We start from the raw sequence: 22553 nt of genomic DNA, 5'->3' as shown, positions 1-22553 counted from the left end.
AGAGCTGTAGCTCGTACAGCTTTTGACTTCAAGCCTTGTTTGCCTCTGGAGCTGCATTATTGCTTCATTCCCATTGTGCCATTGAAGTCAGTTGCGTGACACCTTGCCCTTAGCAGCTATGCTGAAAGTTCAAATGGGTCTTAAGGGCAGCCAGATAATTGTGTGCCCTTTCTTTCAGACGTCTGCTGCTGCTGCTGTCTGAACCTAAATACCTCCTAGAAGCACTGTGGAAAGTTTCCTGTTAAGCGGGTTCAGATTCCATGCTAAGCATTTAGTATATAGCTTCCTCCTTTAAGCTGCCATCCTCTCCTTCACCCCAAGATCTTTGCCCATACCAAAGCAACATTTGCAAGCCTATGTTTTTAATAAAACTTGGACTGCAACCTCATTACAATTTATTTAAACCAACTCACTTCCAAAGCAGGTTAATTAATCAGCAAACTAAATCTGCACACCAGTAAAAGTGTTTTGAAAACAATAAGTATGCTTTCCCTCTAGAAGAGAAATTGCTTCTTAAGATGGTGCTTTGTCACAGGAAGCTCTTTCATAAAAATAAGCCTACTGCCCAGTTATGCAGGTGTGTAAGTCCTATTAGCAGAGACTTAGGGCTGCAACATTTTTTGCAACTTCTGATCTTTATCAAAACAGCAGCAGCTCCTTCAGCTTATTAAAAGAACCATGGTGAAGTTTCAATAAAAGACCCTTTCTTGTGCTTGATGCAGCATCCCTCAAGGCTGTCTGAAAATCTGCAGCCAAGAAAGGAACCTCTTTCAAGCCCTTGGCCTCAGGAACAAGTAGGAGCTATCTATAGCACTCTGTACCTACAGAGAAACAATCTTTTCACATGCTCTGCAGCCAAACCTTGGTCTTATAAACTGGTTTCAGGCCCAGATAAGCTGATGGGCAGCAACTTTAGCCTTGCCTTTTTGTGGGGATTGGTGGCACAAATGAGTTCTGCACAAGGAACTTTGCCACTTGCCAGATTGGGAGTGCTGGGCCCTTAGAAGTTGGTCCCTGACACAGCAAAGGAGGGTGTAGCATGGCAACGTATGAGGTAGTTTACTGAACCTCCAGGAAGCATTCTGCAGTTTTTCACACCCTGCATATTTTGGCTTGGCATAACACACAGGGAAGAGCCTTGGGGTTATGACCTTAGCATAACACACAGGGAAGAGCCTTGGGGTTATGTGGTACCCATGGTTTACTGAAATGAGTGAAGATCACAAACCACAGCTTGAAGCTGGCTTCTCTCAATACATCACAGTTAATACCACAGTTTGTCCACCTTCAGGTATAAAATGAAAAATTGCAGTTTAAAGTGGAAGCAGGCGCTTGGCACAACTACAAGGTGATTGGAGAGGAAGGGGGAAGTGTATGAGCCTGAGACTTGTAAATGCTTTTTTTTCTTTAAGTGATGTTTATTCAAAATGTGGTCGTTAATTCTGGTTAGTGAACAAACACTACTGTGCCGCTACCACCAGAGCTATACCCGGAACCTCTTTTATTCAACATGTCAAAAGACTAAGAAGTTTGCTCTTCCCACTAAAAGACAGTTTTCTGTGAAGAATTCTGCAAGGGGTTCTTCAGCAGGGGAAAGATATCAAAGTATCTTTAAAAGTATGCCTGTTTGGCTAGAAACACAGGTAGAACAGATTCATGGGGAGGGAGGGGGTGCCTCCCTTCCCTACAACGTACTGTTGCACAATGAGATACAACAGGTTGGCACTTTTGATACAGACAAAGCAGGCTGGGATTTGGAAGGGATGGCGTCACTCTTGTGGAGAGGCTGGTGCTGGGCTGATCAACTCTTGTATATGTAATGTTAAGCAATGGTTTAGTGTAGCTCTATGCTAGATCACAGCCTATAGCAGCCTTCACCAAAGTGGTGCCTTCCAGCTGTTTTGGATTACAACTCCCATCTGGCTGGGGCTAATAGGAAGTGCAGTCCCAAATTGCTGGAGGGCACCAGGCTGGCAAAGGCTGAATGAGAGCCACGTTTGAGATGCAAAGTGCCTAGCTGCAAGAAAGCATGTACTTTCTCTTCGTCCTTGTCCTCCACACCCCTGGAACAAGAACTGCAGCCTGACTCGGCTTTCTCAAATCATGCAGGGTCTTTTATTGATAACAGTTTCAGAAGCATGTAAGAAAAAAGAAAATTTCTATCACCTCCCAGACCAGGGACAACACTTAAACCTTCAGATGGAATCTCCAGTTTTTTGCCACAACTGGTACAGTCCTTTCCCGGCAGTTTCAGGATCTAGGCCATGCTGAGAGAGATGATTGCAGGATAATTGCAGAAGTCCTGCTGTGCTCCCCAGAGGCTATGTGGCGGCTGTGCCTCTTGGCTCCCGGGGGCAGAGGCCCCCACAACCAGGTCTCAGCAACAGCCAGAAGCCATCCCCAGAAAAGACATTTTGAAAGGTGAAAACTGCCCTGCCCATTCACCAATGGGAAGGACAGGGCCTCTGCTCTGTTTGTGCTGATATGTCACTCAGACAACAGGCTGTGGATCTTTGTCAGGAGCACATCTGAGTCATAACCTGGAAGAGCAGAAAGGAAAAAGAAGAATGTCAACACAGGAGATCCTGGGTAGGGGACTACTAGCTTTATGGTCTATTCACTGTGGGCCAAGGTGTTTGTATGTTTTAAACAGTCAGGCTCCACCTGCAGGGTCATTGTGGGTGAGAACCCTTAAGCTCCTTCGAAGAAAGGTGCAATAGAAATAACTGCAGCTCTGCCCACTGATGGAGTTGTTGAATAGAGTTCAAGTCACCCCTGTCAGTTTGCAGGTATCCCAAACGATGGTGGAAAGTGGATCGCTTTTCTTTGTACAGCACAACACACACAAAATATAGCAGAAATATCACACCGATCTGAAGGACCAACGTCTCCCTTTACCTTGTGGCTCTTTTCTTCGGGACCATTTTCTGTAAGGGGAAGAGGGGGAATAAGTTAGCTCAGAGACAGGTGTGCCCTCCCACCCTCAGCTTCATCGCTAGTTGTTCTGCCAGAGACAAGGGAAGTATTTTGATCTTGGTGGAATAGAGGAAGCTAGTATATATCACGCCAGCCATTAGCCATGTTGCAAATACAGGGGGATTATTTTACCCACAACTTATTACCAACAATTCCAAGAAAAAGAGGAGAGCAACCATCCAATGGAGCTCAGGAACCTGAAAAAATATTTTAGGTAGGTCAACAGTGTCACTCAGTGTTGAGGCCATGTTTGGATCAGGGAAGAGCAGGGCCGAGGTGAGGTCAGGGCTGCAAGGACACACCAGCAAGACTGGCAGATTGGTCCATGATATCAGGTGACTGACAGGTGGGTGGCGCCCAAGTGAATACACTTGTGCATTGGTTTTCCTAAATGCCCCCTTGGTAGGCAGAGCCCAGCCCATGCTGTGAAGACATGGCTATATAGCAGGGAAGGCGATCATCAGTGGCCCCCACAACTCCCATCAGCCCCAGGCAGAATGGCTAATGGTCAATGAATAACGGGAGTGCCACAGGTTTCCCCAGCCCTGCTATGTTAGGGGTTGGCAGCTGCAGGATGCCCTGCCCATGCAGAAGGGAGCTCCTCACACTCTACTCACTTCAGCAAGAAGAAGGCCCAGACAATCAGCAGAAAGGAGACACAGTCTGTCACAATCCAGATCATTTGGTATGTGGCACGAGGCTGTGGAGAAGGGAACATGGGGAATGGAGGTCATTGGGGTGGGAGAAAGGGCAAATGGGCAGCTGCCAGTTTCCCCGGGAAGCTGCCTACACAGGGGTGGTGGTGGTGGTGATGATACAAGTCTAGTCCTTCCCTGCCACTGCCAGTCTTACCAGTAGCCAGAGGGGGCGCTCCATTCCCTGCAGCACCTGGCAAGCGTTAGTGGTGACAGAGTTGGCTCCTGCGCACCACAGGATCGAAAAGAGCCACGGGGCGTTCACCACATACAGGTTCACAGAGATGTTGTCACGGCGATACTCCCTAGGGAAGAAGGTGGGATTCATGGCACCAAAGCAGAATAGGGAAACTCCCGTAAAGCCTCTAGGGAAGAGAAACCCTAGTGCCTAAGATACGCTGAAGGGAAAAGACAGGCTCCCAGAGGCAAAGGCAGAGAGGAAGACTGAGCGTAAGCCCCACAGTTTCCACCCACAGAGTTTGCTGCCGTGTTCTGGGACGATGTTCAGGGCTTATCATCTGGGGTTAGATATACACTGGTACCTTAGGTTAAGTACTTAATTCGTTCCAGAGGTCCGTTCTTAACCTGAAACTGTTCTTAACCTGAAGCACCACTTTAGCTAATGGGGCCTCCCGCTGCCACCGCGCTGCCAGAGCACGATTTCTGTTCTCATCCTGAAGCAAAGTTCTTAACCTGAAGCACTATTTCTGGGTTAGCGGAGTGTGTAACCTGAAGCGTATGTAACCTGAAGCGTATGTAACCCGAGGTACCACTGTATCCTTTGCTCACCCCAAAAGGGTGCCAGATCCCCTGCATGCCCTGTGTGAGAGCATCCAGCAAACAGTGGTGGACTTTGGGGTCTCAAGTTTCAGCGGCACCCTGTGTGACACCAACATTTGGCACGCACACACCCTGGCCTGCATTCTAAATAATGGTTGCAGTGCCACCGAGGCTCCATGTCCGGTGTAACTGAACTGGTTGTGCTCCCCTAAATCCACTTCTGCTGCAGATACCATTCTATCAGGAGGTCCATTCTGCACCATGTTGGAATCGGGCCTTTAGTTTGGAAGTATCTCCCCTCTGGAACTCCCTCCCACTGCATATCAGAGGGGCACTTTCTCTATTGCCTTTTCGGAACCTGCTAAAGACATTCCTTTTTCAACAAGCTTTCTAAGTGGAAATCTTTATCCTGGCGATTATCTGGCTTGGATCTGCATTGATTTTGTGCACGTGCTGTTCTAAATTGTTCTCCTTTATGTAGGATTCTGTCCAAAGTTAGTTCCACTCAAAGTGATCCAACTGAAATTTGTGGACGTGATTAACTTGGGTCCATTGATTTCAATGAGCCTACTCTATATTTCCAAACTTATTCATGGAGTAACAAAAACTTGAGACTTTTTTTCAAAAAGAAAAGACGTTGTCTCAGGATGCTCAAACTATCTTTGCTAGCCAATTCTCTTTCCTTGACCTATGCCTGGGACAGACACCAAGCTGCCCCACTGTCACCGCCCTCCCTCCTGCGCATCGCCTCCCCCAACTAACCGGATTTCAGTGCTGCTCAGATTTTGGTAGGGCAGGTTAATACGCATAAGGTCTTCTGTTTCATTGCTCAGCTTCTTCCGGCCATAGACCTGCTGGAACCTGGGCGCCCGCTGCTTCACCCAGTCTCGAAACACGTCAGGGAGCCACAGGATCTGGGAAGGAGGGAAATGGTAAGCAAGAGATCCCTCCTCACTCCCACTGCTTCATGGGGGGCAAGACCTACAAGAGAGGACTTGCTGTGCTCATTAGGCCAGACACTCCTGTGTAGAACCCGTTTTTGTTAATAAACAGCTACTTGCTCTATTTGCTCAGTGTGATTTACTGATGGCTTGATCTTGCCTTCCTTGTTGTTTGCATTCAGGCAGAATTTCTCAAGGCAAGCATGCCAGCCTCATCCCTGTCCACCCACTTTCCCCACCAACTCCAAGGGGAAGCCCACTGTGTCCTGTCAAGCAGTGAGGACAACTCACCAGCTCCGGGGAGATGTCTGAATGGAGGATAGTCTCCACAGTGACATTGACGAGGTCCTCATAGTGGGGATCCTCCTCGGGACGCAAGTCAAACATGACGGACACGTTGTGCCTCTTGGCCTCAACCAGCAGCTGCTTCAGAGACAGAACACGCTGTGCCTGTGCCAAAGCTCGTTCTGCCTTTGAGAGGCTTCGTGCTGTGGGGAAGGGCGGCTTCTGGTAGGGGGCAAGAAGGGAGTCAGTGAGAGAGGACATCATAGAGCCCTGCAGCTCCAGGCTTTTCCAACCCAGGCTTAGTTCCCCATTGAGGGCGAATAGGCAATCACCACCCATCCATTTTTGCTGCATGCAAGGGCTTCCCCAGTCAGATCTAAGGATCTTGCTCATTACAAGGGAGCATAATGAACACTGTACCATTCACTCCTATGGGACAAGAGAAAGTAAAAGGGCAATTGCACTTGAGAGAATGCTGTTTCCATGGTCTGGGACTGGTAATCACAATAATATTCATTCCACAAAATATTTAATGGTATTCAGCATTGCTCAACAAACCAAAATGTAAACATAGAAACAGTTTATTGATGATAACCATTTTGACAAGCAGTTGCAAAGCAAGGCTATGTGATACAAAACAAGAACGAAACCAAACCAGAGGCCTCTTGAAAAAGAACAGTGTTTTGAAAGTGTTTGAATAAGCCTCCCTTGGGAGAGAGTTCTGAAGTATCAGGGCTGCTCAAAGAAAGCCCTGGTCTTTTGTGAAGGATACTTACCTTCACAGTAAGACAGAATTTGGAGCAGGACCACATCAGGATATCAAAGGATTTACGCAATTAGCATGCAGCCCATGGAGCTCTGCTACCTCAGAGCAGTCATCTGCACAGCCTACTGAGCACACGGGCTCAGTAGGGATCAGATCATCATCAGCAAATACCACAGCCCACATGCCCCTATTGGATTCATTAGATCTGGTACTATTGAGGGACTAAGCCAGGCGCCAATCACCTTTCTGGGCCCACAGGAACATTTGGAATTTTGAGAAAGTACCATGCGCACCAGTCACAAAACGTTGGTATGTGTGAGCTGCAGGGAAGCATGGCGTAATGCAAACTGGCTGCCACACCTAAAAGAGCAGAGAAAGCTGAAGGCAAGCCCCCTCCAGCATCACTGGGAAGGGGGGGGGAGAGGCATCTTGACAGAGAGAAGCCCTTTGCACCTCTCCTCTGTTCAGAATAGAAAAGAGGGTGGGTGTCCAATTCTGGAGGGTATGTCCCATGTAGGAGAGGCTGAACTGGTGAAAACAGGGGCTGAGCAGGAAGAGCTAAATGTCTTTCATGTATTGCGGATTTTTGAGCAGATATATACTGAGATCTTTGCGGGTGCCGTAAAGGTACAGATGGGCACAGTGGAGAAGCCCACACTGGCAAACCCAGGTCTGTGTATTCTGGTAGTAAGAATTATAGCCAGATATACAGCACCTTCTTGTCTGTTCTCCATTCCACACAACAGGAAATCATTTCCCACCATAATGTATCCCTTCAGAGAGCAAATGCACAGGGAGCAACCAATGCTATTCCACTCATGCAAGTCAGCCCAGCAGCACCCATTTCACCCCACCAAGCTTGCACAGGGCTTGACTTGGCCCCACCACACAGCTCTCACCTGCAGAAACCAGCTGCCAGCATCAAGTTGCTGCAGCTGCGTCCAGTTGAAGGAGCTGGCATTGGACTGGGCTTGAGCAGGGAAAACCTCTTGCACATTTGTGGTCCGGATGAGCTTCTCGTCATGCATGATGAAAGGGACCCCATCGGCACTGCCAGGCGAGAAAGAGGAAAAGAGCTTGGTCTGGGGAATGGATTCATCTCTACTGCCGGAGGGAGAAGTTGCCTTGGGGCCTCCTCATCTCCCACAGACAGCTGATCTGCCACCTCCGCTCCCCTTACCTCACCAGGACATCTGTCTCCAAGACGCTCACTCCATAGTCAACTGCCTTCTGGAAGGACATCAGAGTATTCTCAGGTGCAAGCTGGATGGAGATTAAAAATGGACATAAAATGACAGGTGCATTTGAAGGACAAAGGTAGTAAGGTTGGTGCTGGATGGCAAGTAATACTTAGTGGGGACATGGGAGAGGGCCTTCTTGGTCGCTGCCTCCAAGCTTTGGAAGTCCCTCCCTAGAGAAGCTAAACTGCTGTCTTTCTGCTAGCCAGTGAAGACTTTGTTGTTCCAACAGGCCTTTGGGAACTGACTGCTTTTAATGAAAGGGCTGGTGCTGTGCTGCTTTCATTGTAATTATCTGCATATATTTTTGTATAATTTTAATTCTATCAATGCTAAATCGTATATTAATGATGGATTTTTCTATGTCTTTTCTTGTTTTTATCTGTAGGCTACTTTGAGTCCTTTTGGGGGGAAAGGTAGAATATAAATCTAAGAAGAAGAAGAGGAGGAGGAGGAGTGGTGGTGGAGGAAGAGATAAGGCACCTCTGGATCCCTTTAGTCAGTCTCCCTGTCCCCAGTTGGATATGCCACCTATTATCCTGCTTCTTGCTGTGCAAAGGAGGTGCTGGCTACTCACCATGGGAGCTCCACGGTGCCCGAACAGAGCTGGCTTGGGGGGCAGCTGGCTGTACTCCAAAAGACAGGGGGAATCAATACCCAGTGGGGCTAAGTACAGAGCAAACACTGCACCCAGATACAACAGCAACAGAAGAGTTCTGAGGACTGTGGAAAAACAGACAGATGGAAAATGCAGGTAAAATGCAACAGCAGTCTTGGAAGAAGATAATAGCAAGCTAGACCTTCATTACTAGCATCGAGAAGACATTCCAGGTAAGATATCAGAACTGGGCCCCCAGCTCTTTGGGATCATCCTAGTCTCTTCCCACCAGTGAGGCTACTTGTTTCTTCAGAGTGGAACTCTCATAATGCAATGGTGCCACCTGCTAGAGCCCTAAAGAAATATCTGAGCAACACACTGCAGCATGCAGTGCTGCCAATAAACAAGACGTAGGGCCCCTCCATACTGGCATTTTATTCAGAGTGTAGTCTGCAACATGCTCTTGGCACAATAGTGGTGCATTAGTGGTGAATTTAGTCTGCTTTGCTAGTTGTTCTGTGATGCTTCCCCACCGCTGCTATGTCATTGTTGTCTGGAGGGGCTATAAAACGACAAAAGTCGGACAACTTTCCCCTCACTCTCCCAGTTTTGGTACAAATAAATAGGATTTTAACAGGATATGCACTGGCTGGAAATGAAGCAATATGACTGCCCCAAACATTTGCAGGTGCAAACAGTATTTGAAGTGAGATTGTGTGTAATTGTCCAAGTAGCCTTATCACAAGCACAAATAATCATGAATGAGTGGTAAAAAAAGACACTAGGGCTGGATCAACACTGATCTGGAAAACTATATATTTCCCAATGCAAGTTCTCATTGGCAACATTTCGCTGCTCCACAGGGCTATCCGGTGTCACATTTTAATAACACATTTCTAACATTTTAAATGATGAGGGTAGATTAGTCCTAGGAGGGACCCCATGTGGCCTTGAAACATTGTCCAACACCTAAGGAAGACTCCGAAATGCCTGCTGTAGGGGCCTGTACTGGGAGAGAACAAGAATAGCTTTGGCCTCCCTGGTACCTGAGCAGGATGTACGGTAAAAGCAGTCAGCCACTGGCCAGGCAAGCAGTGTCATGCCCACCACAGCTCCGATGTGCAGGAAGGGACCTGTTGCCTGGCAGGGCAGAAACAAGAGTTAGACATTGGTTTGGAGTTTCCAAGAGAGTCATATGAGGCTGCAGCAACATGGAACAAATATAGAGCAGGTAGAATGAAGGGGCAATGCCAGGGAATAGGCTGGCCTTGAAGCTAAGCTTTTAACCCAGAGTTCCCTGCAGGATAATGGCAGAGAGCATCAAGGGCTGGAGTCCCCACCCAGAAGGAAAAGCCACAGTTAGTGTTAATTGCTGCAAGATGCTTTCACAAGGAATGACTCATAAATTAAATAAGTGATCTGGAAATTAAACTGTACTAAGATTATAAGCTTTTGGCAAGAGGTGTTGAGGTTTATAAATGAACTTCTTTATGGCGATATAATCTTAACCACAAAATATGTTTTACTGGAGTGTCTGAAATGCATAGCAAATGTGGAAGGTTTGGAACTTGCAACACTGCAGCCAGAGTAGCCACAACAAGGAACTGGAAATCAGATAAACCAGCTGACATCTTGCAATGGTAATAAAACATATGGAATATATAGCACTGTTGACAAAATTTGCATGTTATAAAAGAGATGCTGAAGGATGTGCATAAAACCAATTTTATTGAAAAATGGAGTACTAGATAAGGTTGAACATTCCAAAACATTGTTCAACCTTATCTAGTATTCTCAGTCTTATAATTTGTCATTTTGCTTAAAATATAATAATGAGCAAGGATGCCTGATTATATAATGCTCCTTAAACCATAACTGACATTTTGTATATACATGATATTAAGACATTATATATCTATTATTTATTTTTGTAGCCCCTTTATTTTGGGATATAAAACTTGGTCAAAATGTGCAAGGGTGTTCTGTGCTCCAATCAACTTTGCCTCCTCCTGTCTGCTCTTCATCAGCCATAAGAACCACCCCACCACCGGCACATTGCCTGTACTGGGTAGGATGCTAGAGGGCAGGGGGTATCAGACTTTTCCTGGGGGTCTACCTGTGCTGTCAGTTGTCTGGCCAACAAGGTCCAACAGGTGCACAAGCAACTGTTGCTGAATGTACCCACTGGGTTGGTTCACAAGTTAACTGCTGTGTAGAAGCTGCTCTGAATCATTCCATGTTTCAGTTGCTGCTGCAAGCGATGCCATGCGCAGCAGCTCAGCAAGAAGGGAAGGCAAGGAAAAAAACACAACCTGTGCCAAAATCACATGGCAAACACTTGTTATATCCCAAAAGCTCACCATTCAATTCATTTTTGGGCAGCGTTCATGTGGCAACTGTGCCATGGCTCATATTCTCTGAGATCATGCCATCAGCTGTGGATTCTTACCTGCAGGGAGATGCGGGCACTTTCCCACTGCTCTTCCCACTGAACCTCCACCCCCACAAAAGCAGAAGCCACCACAAGTGCCGTCAGGATCAGAAGAAGCTGGAAGGAAGAGAAGACAGTATCAAGTGCCTGGGGACGGGGACGATTGTATTCAAGCCACTTAAAGAGCTTTATTTTGAAAAGGAGGCAGTATGTATAGACCAGGGATCGGCAAACCTTTTCAGCAAGGGGCCAGTCCATTGTCCCTCAGACCTTGCGGGGGGCCAGACTATATTTGGGGTGAAAAAATGAACGAATTCCTATGCACACCAGGCAGGCCCCACAAGTAACCCACAGATGCATTTTAAAAGGACACATTCCACGCAAGAGCACCATGCAGGCCAGACACCATTCTGGATGATAAATATTAAAATTAAAATTTTTTCTTACCTGCACTGATGATAGTCATTGTTTGGATGGGGGGGGGGCTTGCCTGGGTTTGGTGCTGCGTCGCGGCCTGCTGGGCCTCCTGCTGCTGGCACCTCTTCTGTGCTTCGGGGGTGGGGGCCCCACCCTCTCTCTTTTCTCTCCCCCCAGAAATCTCTTGCCCCCTCCCTCTCCCTGGGTAGTGCCTCTTTTCCTGCCAGCAGCACCTCCTCCCCCTGCTTTTCCTCATTCTGAAGGAGGACTTTGCATAAGAACATGCGGCAGCGTCCCTCTTTTTTGTCTTTTCCCGTAGGGAGCTCAGAAAGCGGCTGGGCCGGGTTAACGACCCTTGCGGGCCTGATCCGGCCCGCGGACTGTAGTTTGCCAACCCCTGGTATAGACTGTCAAGACCTTTCTGCAAGGACTGTACTACTTTGGTTATTTTGTACATTGTTGCAACTAAATAAAGCTATTGGTTTCTCACCATTCTGGAAAAAAGCGTACTTGCTTTGGCAACACATACATTACAAAAAAAAATTTTTTGGGGGGTGAAAAGTTTGGAGCTGCAGGGTTCTGTTCTGGGCCTAGTGTTGTTGAACATCTTTAGAGATTGTTTTGCATTTGGAATGGGAAAGTAATCAGTTTGCTTGAGAGTGTTTGAGAGAGAGAGAAAGTGAGCAGCAGAACATAGAATCACAGAATGGTAGAGTTGGAAGGGATCCCGAGGGTCATGCCGTCCCTGCAATGCATATATTGGGGTGCAGTGAGGCTTCTCTCTGGGGAAGCTGATGTGTGTATCCTTTTCACTTCCACCTGTGTTCTACTTGCATGTTTGTAGGGAATGGTGAATATGTCAGTTTCAGTTTATTTTAGTTTCCTATTTTTCTAGTCTTAAGCCCAGTTCCCTACATTTCTAAATCAGTTACAAGTCCTTGTGAAAAGCCGTTAAGCATTTTAGTGCGTATTTATATGCACACTTTACTGTATGCATTTTTGAACATATTGCTTGGCTGGAGAACTACACAGAAAAAAATAGAGAAATGTGAATTTCAAAGCACAGCAGTATTTTGGTTCTCACATTGTAGTCATGTTTCTATTAAATGTGAGGTGAATCAATTTCCCCCTCCATCCTTACAAAACATTGCAAGCCCCCAGTGTCCTCTCCCCTTCAATGGTATTGTTATATTAGCTCATTACTGACTTTATTGGAAAAATATTTGTTAGTTTATAGAACTGGCTTTATTGGAAAAGTCTGGAAATCTGTGGTATTTTTGCTTACAGTGCCTTATCGTTTTAATTGTTTGGTTTTTATTCTGTAAATTACCTTGTTATCTTATAATAGAAGACAGTTTCTAAACATTTTAATAAGGAAAATAAACTTACATAGTGCCATCAATGTGCAAGGCACTGTGCAAAGTGAAACTCTGTCCCAAGGAGCTTGCAGACTAAAATGTAACAGGAGAGGACCACCAGGCCGTTTTGGGCCAACCACACCCATCTGTCATTCACTTAACATCAAAAGACATCAGGAGAAGAGATCTGTTGTACTTTATCTCAGCACTAAGTGCAAAAATAAATAAATGCATGCTCATTTGATACTGGGAATCCACCTAGTTAATGGTGGTGATCTGGTGTGCACCAACATTATGCAGCAGCAGCACAAACTTTTGTGTACGATTGTGCCTTCCACAAAGGAAACCGGTAAGAAGTTGGAATTGTGGTTGGGGCAGGGGTTTACCTTGTGTATCCAATGGAGCTTCAGGGGCTGGTGCCAGAGCTGCAGGCAGAGTGCCAGAACCTATAATTAAAATGGGAGAGTGATGTCACTTAGGACCAAAGAGCCCACTTTGGATTCTGGGGCAAGGACTGCAGGAGGACCACATTCTCATACGAAGATGATGGTGTTGACACCACTCAAAAATGAAGAAAAGCCATAACTCTGCAGTTAGGCAACCTGCTTTCTATACCCAAAGCCTTCAGACCTGTATTATGAAAGTTGGCAGATACTTTCCTATTTGCAATACAAATTGCACTGTCACAAAAGTCTCAGCCACTAACCACTAGACACCCTTCTCAGAACCTTCCTTCTGGCTTCTGAGATATTCACTTATACAGTGGTACCTCAGGTTACATACGCTTCAGGTTACAGACTCCACTAACCCAGAAATAGTACCTCGGGTTAAGAACTTTGCTTCAGGATGAGAACATAAATCATGTGGCAGCAGCAGGAGGCCCCATTAGCTAAAGTGGTGCTTCAGGTTAAGAACAGTTTCAGGTTAAGAACGGACCTCCAGAACGAATTAAGTACTTAACGCGAGGTACCACTGTATACGTGTTAGGCTAATCTTATCCAGCTGATGGAGAAGGGGCTGTGGCTCAGTGGTAGAGCATCTGCTTTGCATGCAAAAGGCCCTGTGTTCAATTCCGAATCTCTCCAGGCAGGGCTGGGAGAGGCACCCTCTCTGAAGCCCTGGAGAACTGCTGCCAATCAGTGCAGAGAATACTGAGCCAGATGGACAAGCAGTCTCACTCAGTCCAAAGGTATCTACTAATGTTCCTACTTTGTGTGTGTCTGTTTTAAAGTACAGTGGTACCTCGAGTTACATCCGCTTCAGGTTACAGACTCCGCTAACCCAGAAATAGTGCTTCAGGTTAAGAACTTTGCTTCAGGATGAGAAGAGAAATCGTGCTCCTGTGGCGCAGCAGCAGCGGGAGGCCCCATTAGCTAAAGTGGTGCTTCAGGTTAAGAACAGTTTCAGGTTAAGAATGGACCTTCAGAACGAATTAAGTACTTAACCCGAGGTACCACTGTACACTGGTATTCTCAATGTGCTGATTTAACTTTCTCCCAAGGAGCTCTATTAAGTTTTATGAAATGTTGGGCTTAGATATTGCTGGCTCTCTCAAAAAACTGGAGTTCCCAGACTGAATCACATACTAGCAAATTCAGATAGATAGGCATGTCTTGTGTGACAAACCCGCTTTTCCCAAAGACCTGACTTTTTCTAATAAGGAAAGTGATGGGAAAATATGCTGGAAAGTGTGGGATAACCCTTGTTTTGATGCAACATCATGTAACCTCTCCTCTAACAAATCAGGATAAATGCTCTACAAATAGGTTATATGAAACGGCCCTTAGTAGACAGAACAGCATGTTCCCAAATGGGTTTTAAGAAGTTGATTTCCCCCCACCCCCCAACAACCCCAAAGCGAGACCAGGGAATTCTGGAGGTACGGTGCAAGTGTCCTGGGAAAAGAGCCAAATAAAAAGGGTGTACCAGGAGCAGTGAGGAGAAGGTGACCAGAGTTGTTGTTCCAGACAGCATCACCATCGACCAGTCAAGCCACCATCCTGTCTTGCGGAAAATGAATCTGTTGGGCAGGGGAAAAAACCCGAGGTGAGGAAGGGTTATGACAAAAGTAGCTGGAGAGAATCTTGGGGGGGGGGCACCCTGGGCCTTCTACTCACTCATTGAGATTGTGGAAATCATTGAGGGTGACAAAGGCAAGGTAGAACCAGGCCAGGGCAAAAAGGCACACGCAGAAGACGAAGAAGAACCAGGCACAGTCGCACTGTGAAGAGGAGGAACAGGTTAGAAAAGGAACCACCGGCAGATGCACCTCAATAGGTGGCTCTTGACTCTTGGATGACACACCCTCTGACCTGGAAGCCCCACTTGCAGCTCCAGATGTGCAAGGCTGGCTGTGGCTACACAGTGGAGGGCATGCCCTAGGCACATGCTTTAGGTGGTCATCTGTGAGATCAGACAGGAAAGTACCCATGACAGGTTCCTTTTCAGTGACATTGCTGTGGAATTTCCTCCTACTGTCAGCCTCCTTCTCCTTTAGTATCTGGATCAACCTGGTGAATCCAGATGTTTTGGACTACAATTTGCATCAGCCCCAGCCACTAAGGGATAATGAGAGTGGTCCCCACCAAAACAACTGGAGGGAACCAAGCTGTTGAGGGCTGATTTAGACACTTGCTGAAAATTGTTTCAGCAAGCTTTTGGTTTTATTTCTTACCATCTGCTGTGCCTGTGGTACTGCATTTGTTTTTTATCTGGTGCCATTAAGCTGTGGCTGTGCACACACTCCCATTTGCTCTAGATGCAGCACACCACTGGTTTGGGAAGTAGTGTACATATGATGTTAGTCCTTCTCCTTATTATCACCATAATCACCGATTAATCGCCTTCTAAACTGCCATCTCAAGGCGATTTACATAAAAAATAATTTAAAACAGTTTTTAAAATAAAAAACGACAGCTCCAAATACATTTAAAACAGGACTATCCGGCATGATCCAAAGCGAGAGAAAAAAGATTCAAATAGCTACGGTATATTTAAACCTGAAAATTTGTACACAACATGTTTTAATCTTGTAAGCCAGTTTGTGTCTCCACACAGAAAAGTGGGTTAAAAATAACAAATAAAATTATGCTTTTGCCTTGCTTGATCTAAGGCTGAGCTGCGGCACCGACAGCAGATTCTGATTTATAGCCCACCTTAAATCAAGCTCTGAGGACAGCTTAGCCTTAGACTGAAGATTAGATAATAATTTTGTGATTTGAGGAGCTTTACATCCCTTGGGGAACATACATATTTCATTAGTTCTGAAATCATTTTGCTGATGTGCCTTGAAATGAAAGGTTGGACATAAGATCTTGTATTTTCTTCCATGCTTTTGGCTTCTTCTTAGTAAGGGTAGATAGACTATTTTGCTGTTAATTTGAATTTTGTCTTTAGTAGTTTTATTCCCAAGCTTTAGGATTAATTGTTGGCCCAGTTGTATAATACTGAGCTGATTGTTAGGTGTGTTTCGGTGGGCCTTTTGAAATGTTGATTCTATGTTTATATTTTGGCAATATGTTTTGAATTGTTAATGATTACCTTGGAAAGTAGATGCTAAACATTTTACTAGGTGTTGTTATATTACATTGTTATTGCATGGTATTCTGATGCTTTAGGAGCTGGTTTACCACAGAAAGGCAACATGCAGGTAAACTGAAGCTAGCCAAGTGCACATAAAGCCCTATACATGGAGGCATACCTGAGCAGAATATATACATTGTGAGCAGCAATCCCTCTTTCAAATGGCCTTCAAATGGCCTCTCTGGAGGGAAAAACATGCCATCTGTCTCCAGCCCTGCACTGCTTAGAGGGCCTACACTGCAGGAGGAGTGGGAAGCAGAAAGAACGCTTCCCCCCCTGGCCATCCCCCCTGGCTTCCTCCCACCCACATTCTCAGGAACTCACTTTCTGTCACGTGATCAGATAATGCCTCTTCTCACTTTTGCTGAACATGCCACCCCAGTGGTGGAGCAAGCCAGTTGGGTGCCTGGGGCAGCGCGCATGCCCTGCGCCCAGGGGCGGGGCCAGCCACCTGTGGGGCAGGGCGAGCCGGGGCAGGACGCCCCGCTGGGCCTCTGAGGAGTCTGCCTGCCTCCTCCCACTCAGCTGCCCTACAACTGAGGGGGAGGCGGCGGGCGGACCTTTGGGGGCAGTGTGGAGGCTAAGGGCGCCCAAGCCACCGCATCTCTCCCAGGAGAGATGCGTGGCTCGGGCACGGTGCAAGCCCCATGGTGAGTGCTGCCTGGCATTTTGTCTCAGTGGTTACACCCGGGGTGGCCTGCCCCACCACACCCCTTTCCTCCGCCCCTGTGTCACCCAGTATACGAAGGGGTGGAGCTGGAGCCACAGACTCTGTGGCTGCCCATGGCTGCTACTTCCTCTAAGCTCCCGTCGCCTGCCCACCTCTGCCCATCCCTGCTGGGTTGCCATGTTTGTTTTTTAATTATGGTTTTAATGTAGTTGTTGCAAACCATTCGGGGATTCTAATTAATAGAGGGTGGTTTAGAAATTCATAATGATAATTATCATGTGGGGTTGCCCATGGGCCTGGTCTGGAAACTCCATCTAGTGCAAAACACTGCAGTTAGGCTGTTGATGGAGATGGATTATCACCAGCACATAACTCCAGTTTTCAAAAGCTTGCACTGGCTGCCCATATGCTACTGGGTCAAGTTCAAAGTTCCTGCATTAATTCACAAGGCCCTTAAGTACTTGGATCCCGATCCCTGCCTGATCCCTGATGTATTTGGGGGAATCGTAGTTAGGGGTCCCGAATGGCACTGCCTGCATCTGCCAGGAGCCAAGCGTTCCAATATTGTGGAATTCTCTCCTGACTGAGACCAGACAGCAGGGCTGGGTGATATATAAATACATTGTTTGAAGTTGGTTCGAAGTCCACATTGTGAGAACAGTTCTATAATATTTGACATGGCGACATATCACAATTCACAATTTGTGAGGGTGCTATGTAAAAAATTGTGAAATGGGAAAAACCGTGAAGCCAGTCATCGCTTCTCTTATGTTTCCTGCTGCCCCTGTTGCTCTCTGTACTATAAAATAACAGTTGTAATGATATGCTAAAGGTAAGTAAAAATGTACCCTTTATAGACCCCTAAGTAGTAGCAGTTGCCAAGACATTGCCCTATTTGCCTCTACATAGTTACATCCTTATTTCAGATATTGTGATATATCAGTATATCACAATGTTTAGCTGCTGATATATCACAATGATGAAAACCAGAAACTGCCAGCCCTACCAGGCGGTCCCTCCCTCCCTCCCTCCCTCCATGAAGACTTCTTTTTTTAAAAAAGAAATATTCAGCAGGCACTTTAAGGAAGCTTTTTATTATTGATTTTAACTGATTTCCCCCTCTGTATTATATATATATTTGTAACCGCATTGTACATTGCTTAGAAAAAGGGTTTTAAGCAGCATTAAAAATTGTTGAACTAAATAATGATGAAGATGAAATGATAATAATGATACAATGAGGACCAGGATACTTTACAGGCATGGCTACATTCCCCCACTGTGCTGGGAAACCAGTTTGTCTTTTGCTGTCAAGAAAGAGAAGGGGGCCATGATTAGTCAGTAAGAGGGAATTTCTGACACGTCAGGGCAGGCAAGCCATCTTTCTCTGTGAGAGTCAGGCAGACCGACCAATTCCAGCACCAGGTCTCCTGGAACTTTTGAGAGCACAGCACTGAGTGGGCCAAAACTGAGGGTGCTAGGAGAGGGTGGTGAGAGAGCGAGAGAGCGAGAGAGAGAGCTGGAGGATCCTGCCATATTGGACACTAGGGAAAACAGGTCAAAACACAGCTGCCTAAGGCCAAAGACTTCTGTTGAATTTTTGCTGGAGCTTCTGTTTCTTTCCTCCCTCCTATTCCTTTTTCCTTGTGTGTCATGCCTTTTTAGATTATGAGCCTGAGGGCAGGGACTGTCTTGATTTTTGCAAGTCTCTCCGGGAGCCCTTTTGGCGATGGGGTAGGGAATAAATGCTGTGAAAAATGAACTTTAAAAAAGCCCTTGACAGAAAAAGGGTCCATGCCTGGCACCCCCTGCCCCTCTTCTCCGGGACATGCCAGTGCTCTCCTCATGCCGTCACAGAGCCAGGCCAGCCAGCACTCTCTAAACACATCCCTACAGATGCTGGAGAAGAGTTGCCCACTCACCTTGCTGGTTACCAGACCCTTCTTGTTACGAGTCCAACGGCAGCTGTAGAGGCACAGCAGGCAGGTGGCACACCGGCTGCAGCAACCTGCGTCCTTCACCATGGTGCGTCAAGTAGTGGAGGACACCAGGCCCTGCTGGGGGAACACATGTAGCTTATTGGTACTGCATGGTAGGGCACGTGGAGTTTGCAGGGAGGAGGCAGATAATGCAGGAATAGGTGTGGCAAGAGGGGGGGGGGAATAAGGAAGGAAAGAAACCACGCTGGCTTGAATGGGTCTTCAGCCTTCCGCCTCTCCTGCTCTTTTCCACTCACCAGGAACAGTTGCGGTTTGCAAAAGGGAGTGCGGAAGTGTGTGAAGTTCAACGAGATCCCAAGCTCCGTTCCCCCACTGTCATCACCCAGCGCAAATGTTGCGGGTGCAATACCAGAAGAGGCTAATCTAGATCAGGCACCAGGCCAACGGAAACCTGCGCACAGTGGTGGCAGCGGCGGCGGGGGGGGGGGGGGAGAGAGAACTCAACCTGCCTGGTGAGTTGCACCCCGGGCACCCCACCCCAAATTTGCAAGCTGGGGCAGGCCCATGTTGCAAGGAGTCGGGTTAGTATGGAGCTTAATCGTACCTCTCTCCTCCAGAGAGTGAAAGATAAAGAGGCAGACACAACACACGAGAGCAACGGGACAGGAGGGTGCAGGGAAACCCACAAACACAGCCCCTCCTTCCCCTGCTTCTGGTGTTGTTAGGGTTTATACTCGGAAGTCACATTTTGAAGAGGAGAGTCTGCTTCCTGCGTACTCACTTAACCCTACTTACTAGCCTCATTCATTCATTTCTTTCATGTGCAAGCAAAGGCTATTCCCTCAAACGGCCTGCTGTTAAGCAGCTCTGAGTGGAGCACTTGGAACCCCTATGGAGGGTCTGTTTACAGAACAGGTGAAGCACATGAAGGGTGGAAGCCTGTTACTTGCAGCTCCTCCTCCAGCTGCTGTGAGAGCAGGATGCTGGACTAGATGGGTCACTGGCTCTTCTTAAGTCCTCAGCTGAATTAAAACCCAGATTCCAGCACACTAACTCAAGCTACCTAACATCAGCCACACAAACAGGGCAAGGAAGACATGCAGACCTGCTTCTTTTCCCATTAAACCCTGTCTCCATGTCCCTCTCCCCATCCTCTGTCCCGCCCCCCCCAGACTGTATGGCCACTGGGGCAGGGACCTGCATTCTTGCTCTTGGGAAAGTATGATGTACACAAATGGCACTGTAACAATAATCATAAATAAAAACCATAATGGCAGTATACGGTATTTCATAATGATGATGCCAGTAATACCTATGAGCCCCCAAAATGCTCTTACAAATCAGAAGCCTGCTTTAATTGGGTTAAGTTTCTCCCCACGTCAAGATAATTGCTTTGGGAAAAGACGTATCCAGCGCCTGGCTTAATACGCACAAGTGTGTTTACCGCAGTCACCCATAACCAATGTCAGAAGAAGCCACAACAAAAACGCATACGATCTTCCTCTTCACACTTGGCGATACAGCTCTCTCTCTCTACACGGGGATGGTCTCTGCATCACGTAATGTGTGGAGCAGTTGAGAGATGCAAAGGCGCTGCAGTTGTGAGAGGGAAGGAGCACTCCCGCCCTGCCAAGGCCCCTCAGGCATGGGGAAGGTGTTGCTATGGATACCAGAGAGACTTCAGGCCTTGGTGCACAGGGGCATGTGGGGCAGTGGTGGGGGTGCAGGAGGGGAAAACACGACCATTTGGCTACTCTGCTCAAAAAACACCAGCCTTCTTAGGCCACCTTATCTGAGAGTGCCAGGGTAAGGGCAGGTGGGCAGAGACGATGTGGAGACCACCCCTGGTTTGGTTGCACTAGGCATGGAGCCTGGGGGACACCACAATTTTTATTTAGAATGGAGCGTGAGAGGCAGTGGGGCACTGAGGTTTGGTGTTGCACTGGGCACTGCTTAAATTTGAGACTGCAAGTTCTGTCACTGCAGGTGGGGACAGTATGGCACCCACTGAGGGGGGGCAGAAGGAGCTGCTAGGGGTGGGGTGACTCTGCAAGTCTTGCAAAACCGGGCAGGCATGGCCCCAGCTTATTTCCGGGGGGGGGGGGGAGAGACATTGCAACATTTTGAGGAGTCATGTGTTTAGAAAAAAACTCATTTTCCTTCTGAATAAAAGTTTGGCTGTACAAAATTATTTAAAGTATGAATGACCAAGATTACATTAGTCAGAGGAAGGGGAAAGCAAGCTGGGAAATAAACTAGTCTTAATTGTATCCTCTCCCTCCCCCACCCTCTCCAGCCCAACTTCACACACAATCCCTATGTGGCACAGAAAGTGGAGGAATGCACATGGAATAATTGCATATAATTATTAAGGAAAACTCCATACAGTGGTGCCCATTTCCATGATGGGGGGGGGAGGGGATATCATGGTTTCGCTCTTTTAAAAGAAAGGAAAACTTGGAGAGAAACTTCTTGACCCACCTTCAGAATCCCACACCAAATATTTACCCCATCTAAAGCTGGAAAGTGAAACTAAAATGCGTATTTTCAGAAGACAAGATAGCTCCTTTCTCCAGCCCCTTCCTGCCGTCCCCACCAAAACAACCCAATTCCTACTTTATTACCATCCCCTGTTTTTGCTGGGTGGGCTGGAGAAAGGAGGGACCCTTCTTTTCTATGTCCCAGAAAAGAGCCTATTTTGCTTCAAGGCACTTTGCCTACTGCCCAGTTTGCAGCACCTCTGGTGTTCCTCCCAGCCCCCTCACTCACCTTGACCAAGGCCCCAGTCCCCTTGGAGGACAGGCTGAGAAACAGCTGGCTGATCAGATCTCCCTTCTTTTGCAGGCAGTCCAATGAGGCACTTTTATCTGACAGCTGCTTTTATTCTTCCAAGCTGAACTTTTGCTGCGGATGCTCCTCCTCCTCCTCTCCTCCTCCTCCTCGCTCTGCTCTCACCGGCTGTCTCCTCTCACCTGCACAGTAGCTGGCATGAAACCCGTGTGTGCCACCTATGGGCAGGGCCAGGCAGGCTAGGTGCACTAGGGAGAGGCAAGAGCGCCTGAACTGGCTGAAGGGCTGCAGCTGGAGGCCAAGGAAGGTGCCGCTTTTGTGCCACACTCTTCAGCCACTCAGTTCACAGGCCAGGGGAGCTTGTTCTGTGGCTGGCTGGAGAGGCCCAAGGTGGAGGGCGGAGGGTGGGGGGAGCCACTCACTCAGAGCCCAGACCTGAAGTTTGCAGGCAGCCCACGCTCCGAGTGGAGGAGACGGAGGAGGGAGCCAGACAATGGAGAGGGCTGCCCCAAAAGGAGAGAAAAGGAGCTCTGCACCACCCAGGCGGCTCATTCCACTCTGTCTTCCTCTAGCAAGCAAGAGGAGCTCTAACAAGCATACGCAAGTTATTTCAGGACCAAGGGCAAGAAGAAACCCAAACAATATCCTCTCTTGTAGTAAAACATTCATAAAACTTAATTGTCTGACCATTTGTAGCCCTTTAATGATACTCCTTCACATCTTCCTCCTCGAGGAGAACCTCTGCCTGCCTAATAGGTATAAAAGCTTCCCTGGGGGGTATGGACAGTTTCTGAGAAACTAAAGTTTTTATTTATGCATTAAAATGATGTTTATATATCACTGCTCAGGGCAACTGTTCACACAAAGCAGCATCATAGAGAATAACCACACAACACACAAAGCAATATACTAAGATTAAAACTGGCAGCATAACCCTTTAAAATTAGCAGTAAAACTTTATCAAGAAAAGTAACTTAATTAAAAGATTGGAATAATAACATATTAAATGTATGTTCTCTTCTCACTCAGCTTGTGCCATGGGGGAGAGCATCTAGAACTAAGGGGCAACCTCTGAGAAGGCCATGA

The 22553-nt window shown here is 47.2% G+C and overlaps 1 protein-coding gene across 4 annotated transcripts; it reads right to left on the bottom strand.

The window, feature by feature from the left end:
* Window positions 1–2092: 2092 nt before the first annotated feature.
* On the bottom strand, window positions 2093–21967 carry GDPD2 (glycerophosphodiester phosphodiesterase domain containing 2). 4 transcript variants are annotated; one of them, XM_082207448.1, is made up of 16 exons: window positions 21447–21967; window positions 18660–18794; window positions 14603–14706; window positions 14412–14505; window positions 12872–12931; window positions 10729–10827; window positions 9326–9419; window positions 8259–8404; window positions 7624–7706; window positions 7343–7493; window positions 5684–5899; window positions 5214–5365; window positions 3829–3976; window positions 3594–3676; window positions 2899–2927; window positions 2093–2540 (listed from the first exon to the last, which is right to left on the bottom strand). In XM_082207448.1, the coding sequence occupies exons 2-16, from the start codon at window positions 18759–18761 to the stop codon at window positions 2488–2490; spliced, it is 1614 nt and encodes a 537-aa protein (XP_082063574.1). In that variant the 5' UTR covers window positions 18762–18794; window positions 21447–21967; the 3' UTR covers window positions 2093–2487. The 4 variants fall into 4 exon arrangements, with proteins under 4 accessions (XP_082063574.1, XP_082063575.1, XP_082063576.1 ...); XM_082207449.1 differs by having other exon boundaries at window positions 18660–18791; window positions 21447–21606; XM_082207450.1 differs by lacking the exon at window positions 21447–21967 and adding an exon at window positions 18974–19103.
* Window positions 21968–22553: the final 586 nt, after the last annotated feature.

This window comes from Podarcis vaucheri (genome assembly GCF_965113315.1).
Source record: "Podarcis vaucheri genome assembly, chromosome: Z".
In the NCBI taxonomy this organism is placed as follows: domain Eukaryota; kingdom Metazoa; phylum Chordata; class Lepidosauria; order Squamata; family Lacertidae; genus Podarcis; species Podarcis vaucheri.
This window is presented reverse-complemented; position numbering and strand designations above follow the sequence as displayed.

Excerpts from the sequence above, each read along its gene's own strand:
- GDPD2 (XM_082207448.1), bottom strand. The coding sequence starts at position 18,761 with ATGGTGAAGGACGCAGGTTGCTGCAGCCGGTGTGCCACCTGCCTGCTG. Across the intron at positions 12,932-14,411 it reads CCTTCTCCTCACTGCTCCTG|GTTCTGGCACTCTGCCTGCA; the intron begins GTACACCCTTTT and ends TTTTAATTATAG. Across the intron at positions 7,707-8,258 it reads GGCACCGTGGAGCTCCCATG|CTTGCACCTGAGAATACTCT; the intron begins GTGAGTAGCCAG and ends ATCTCCATCCAG.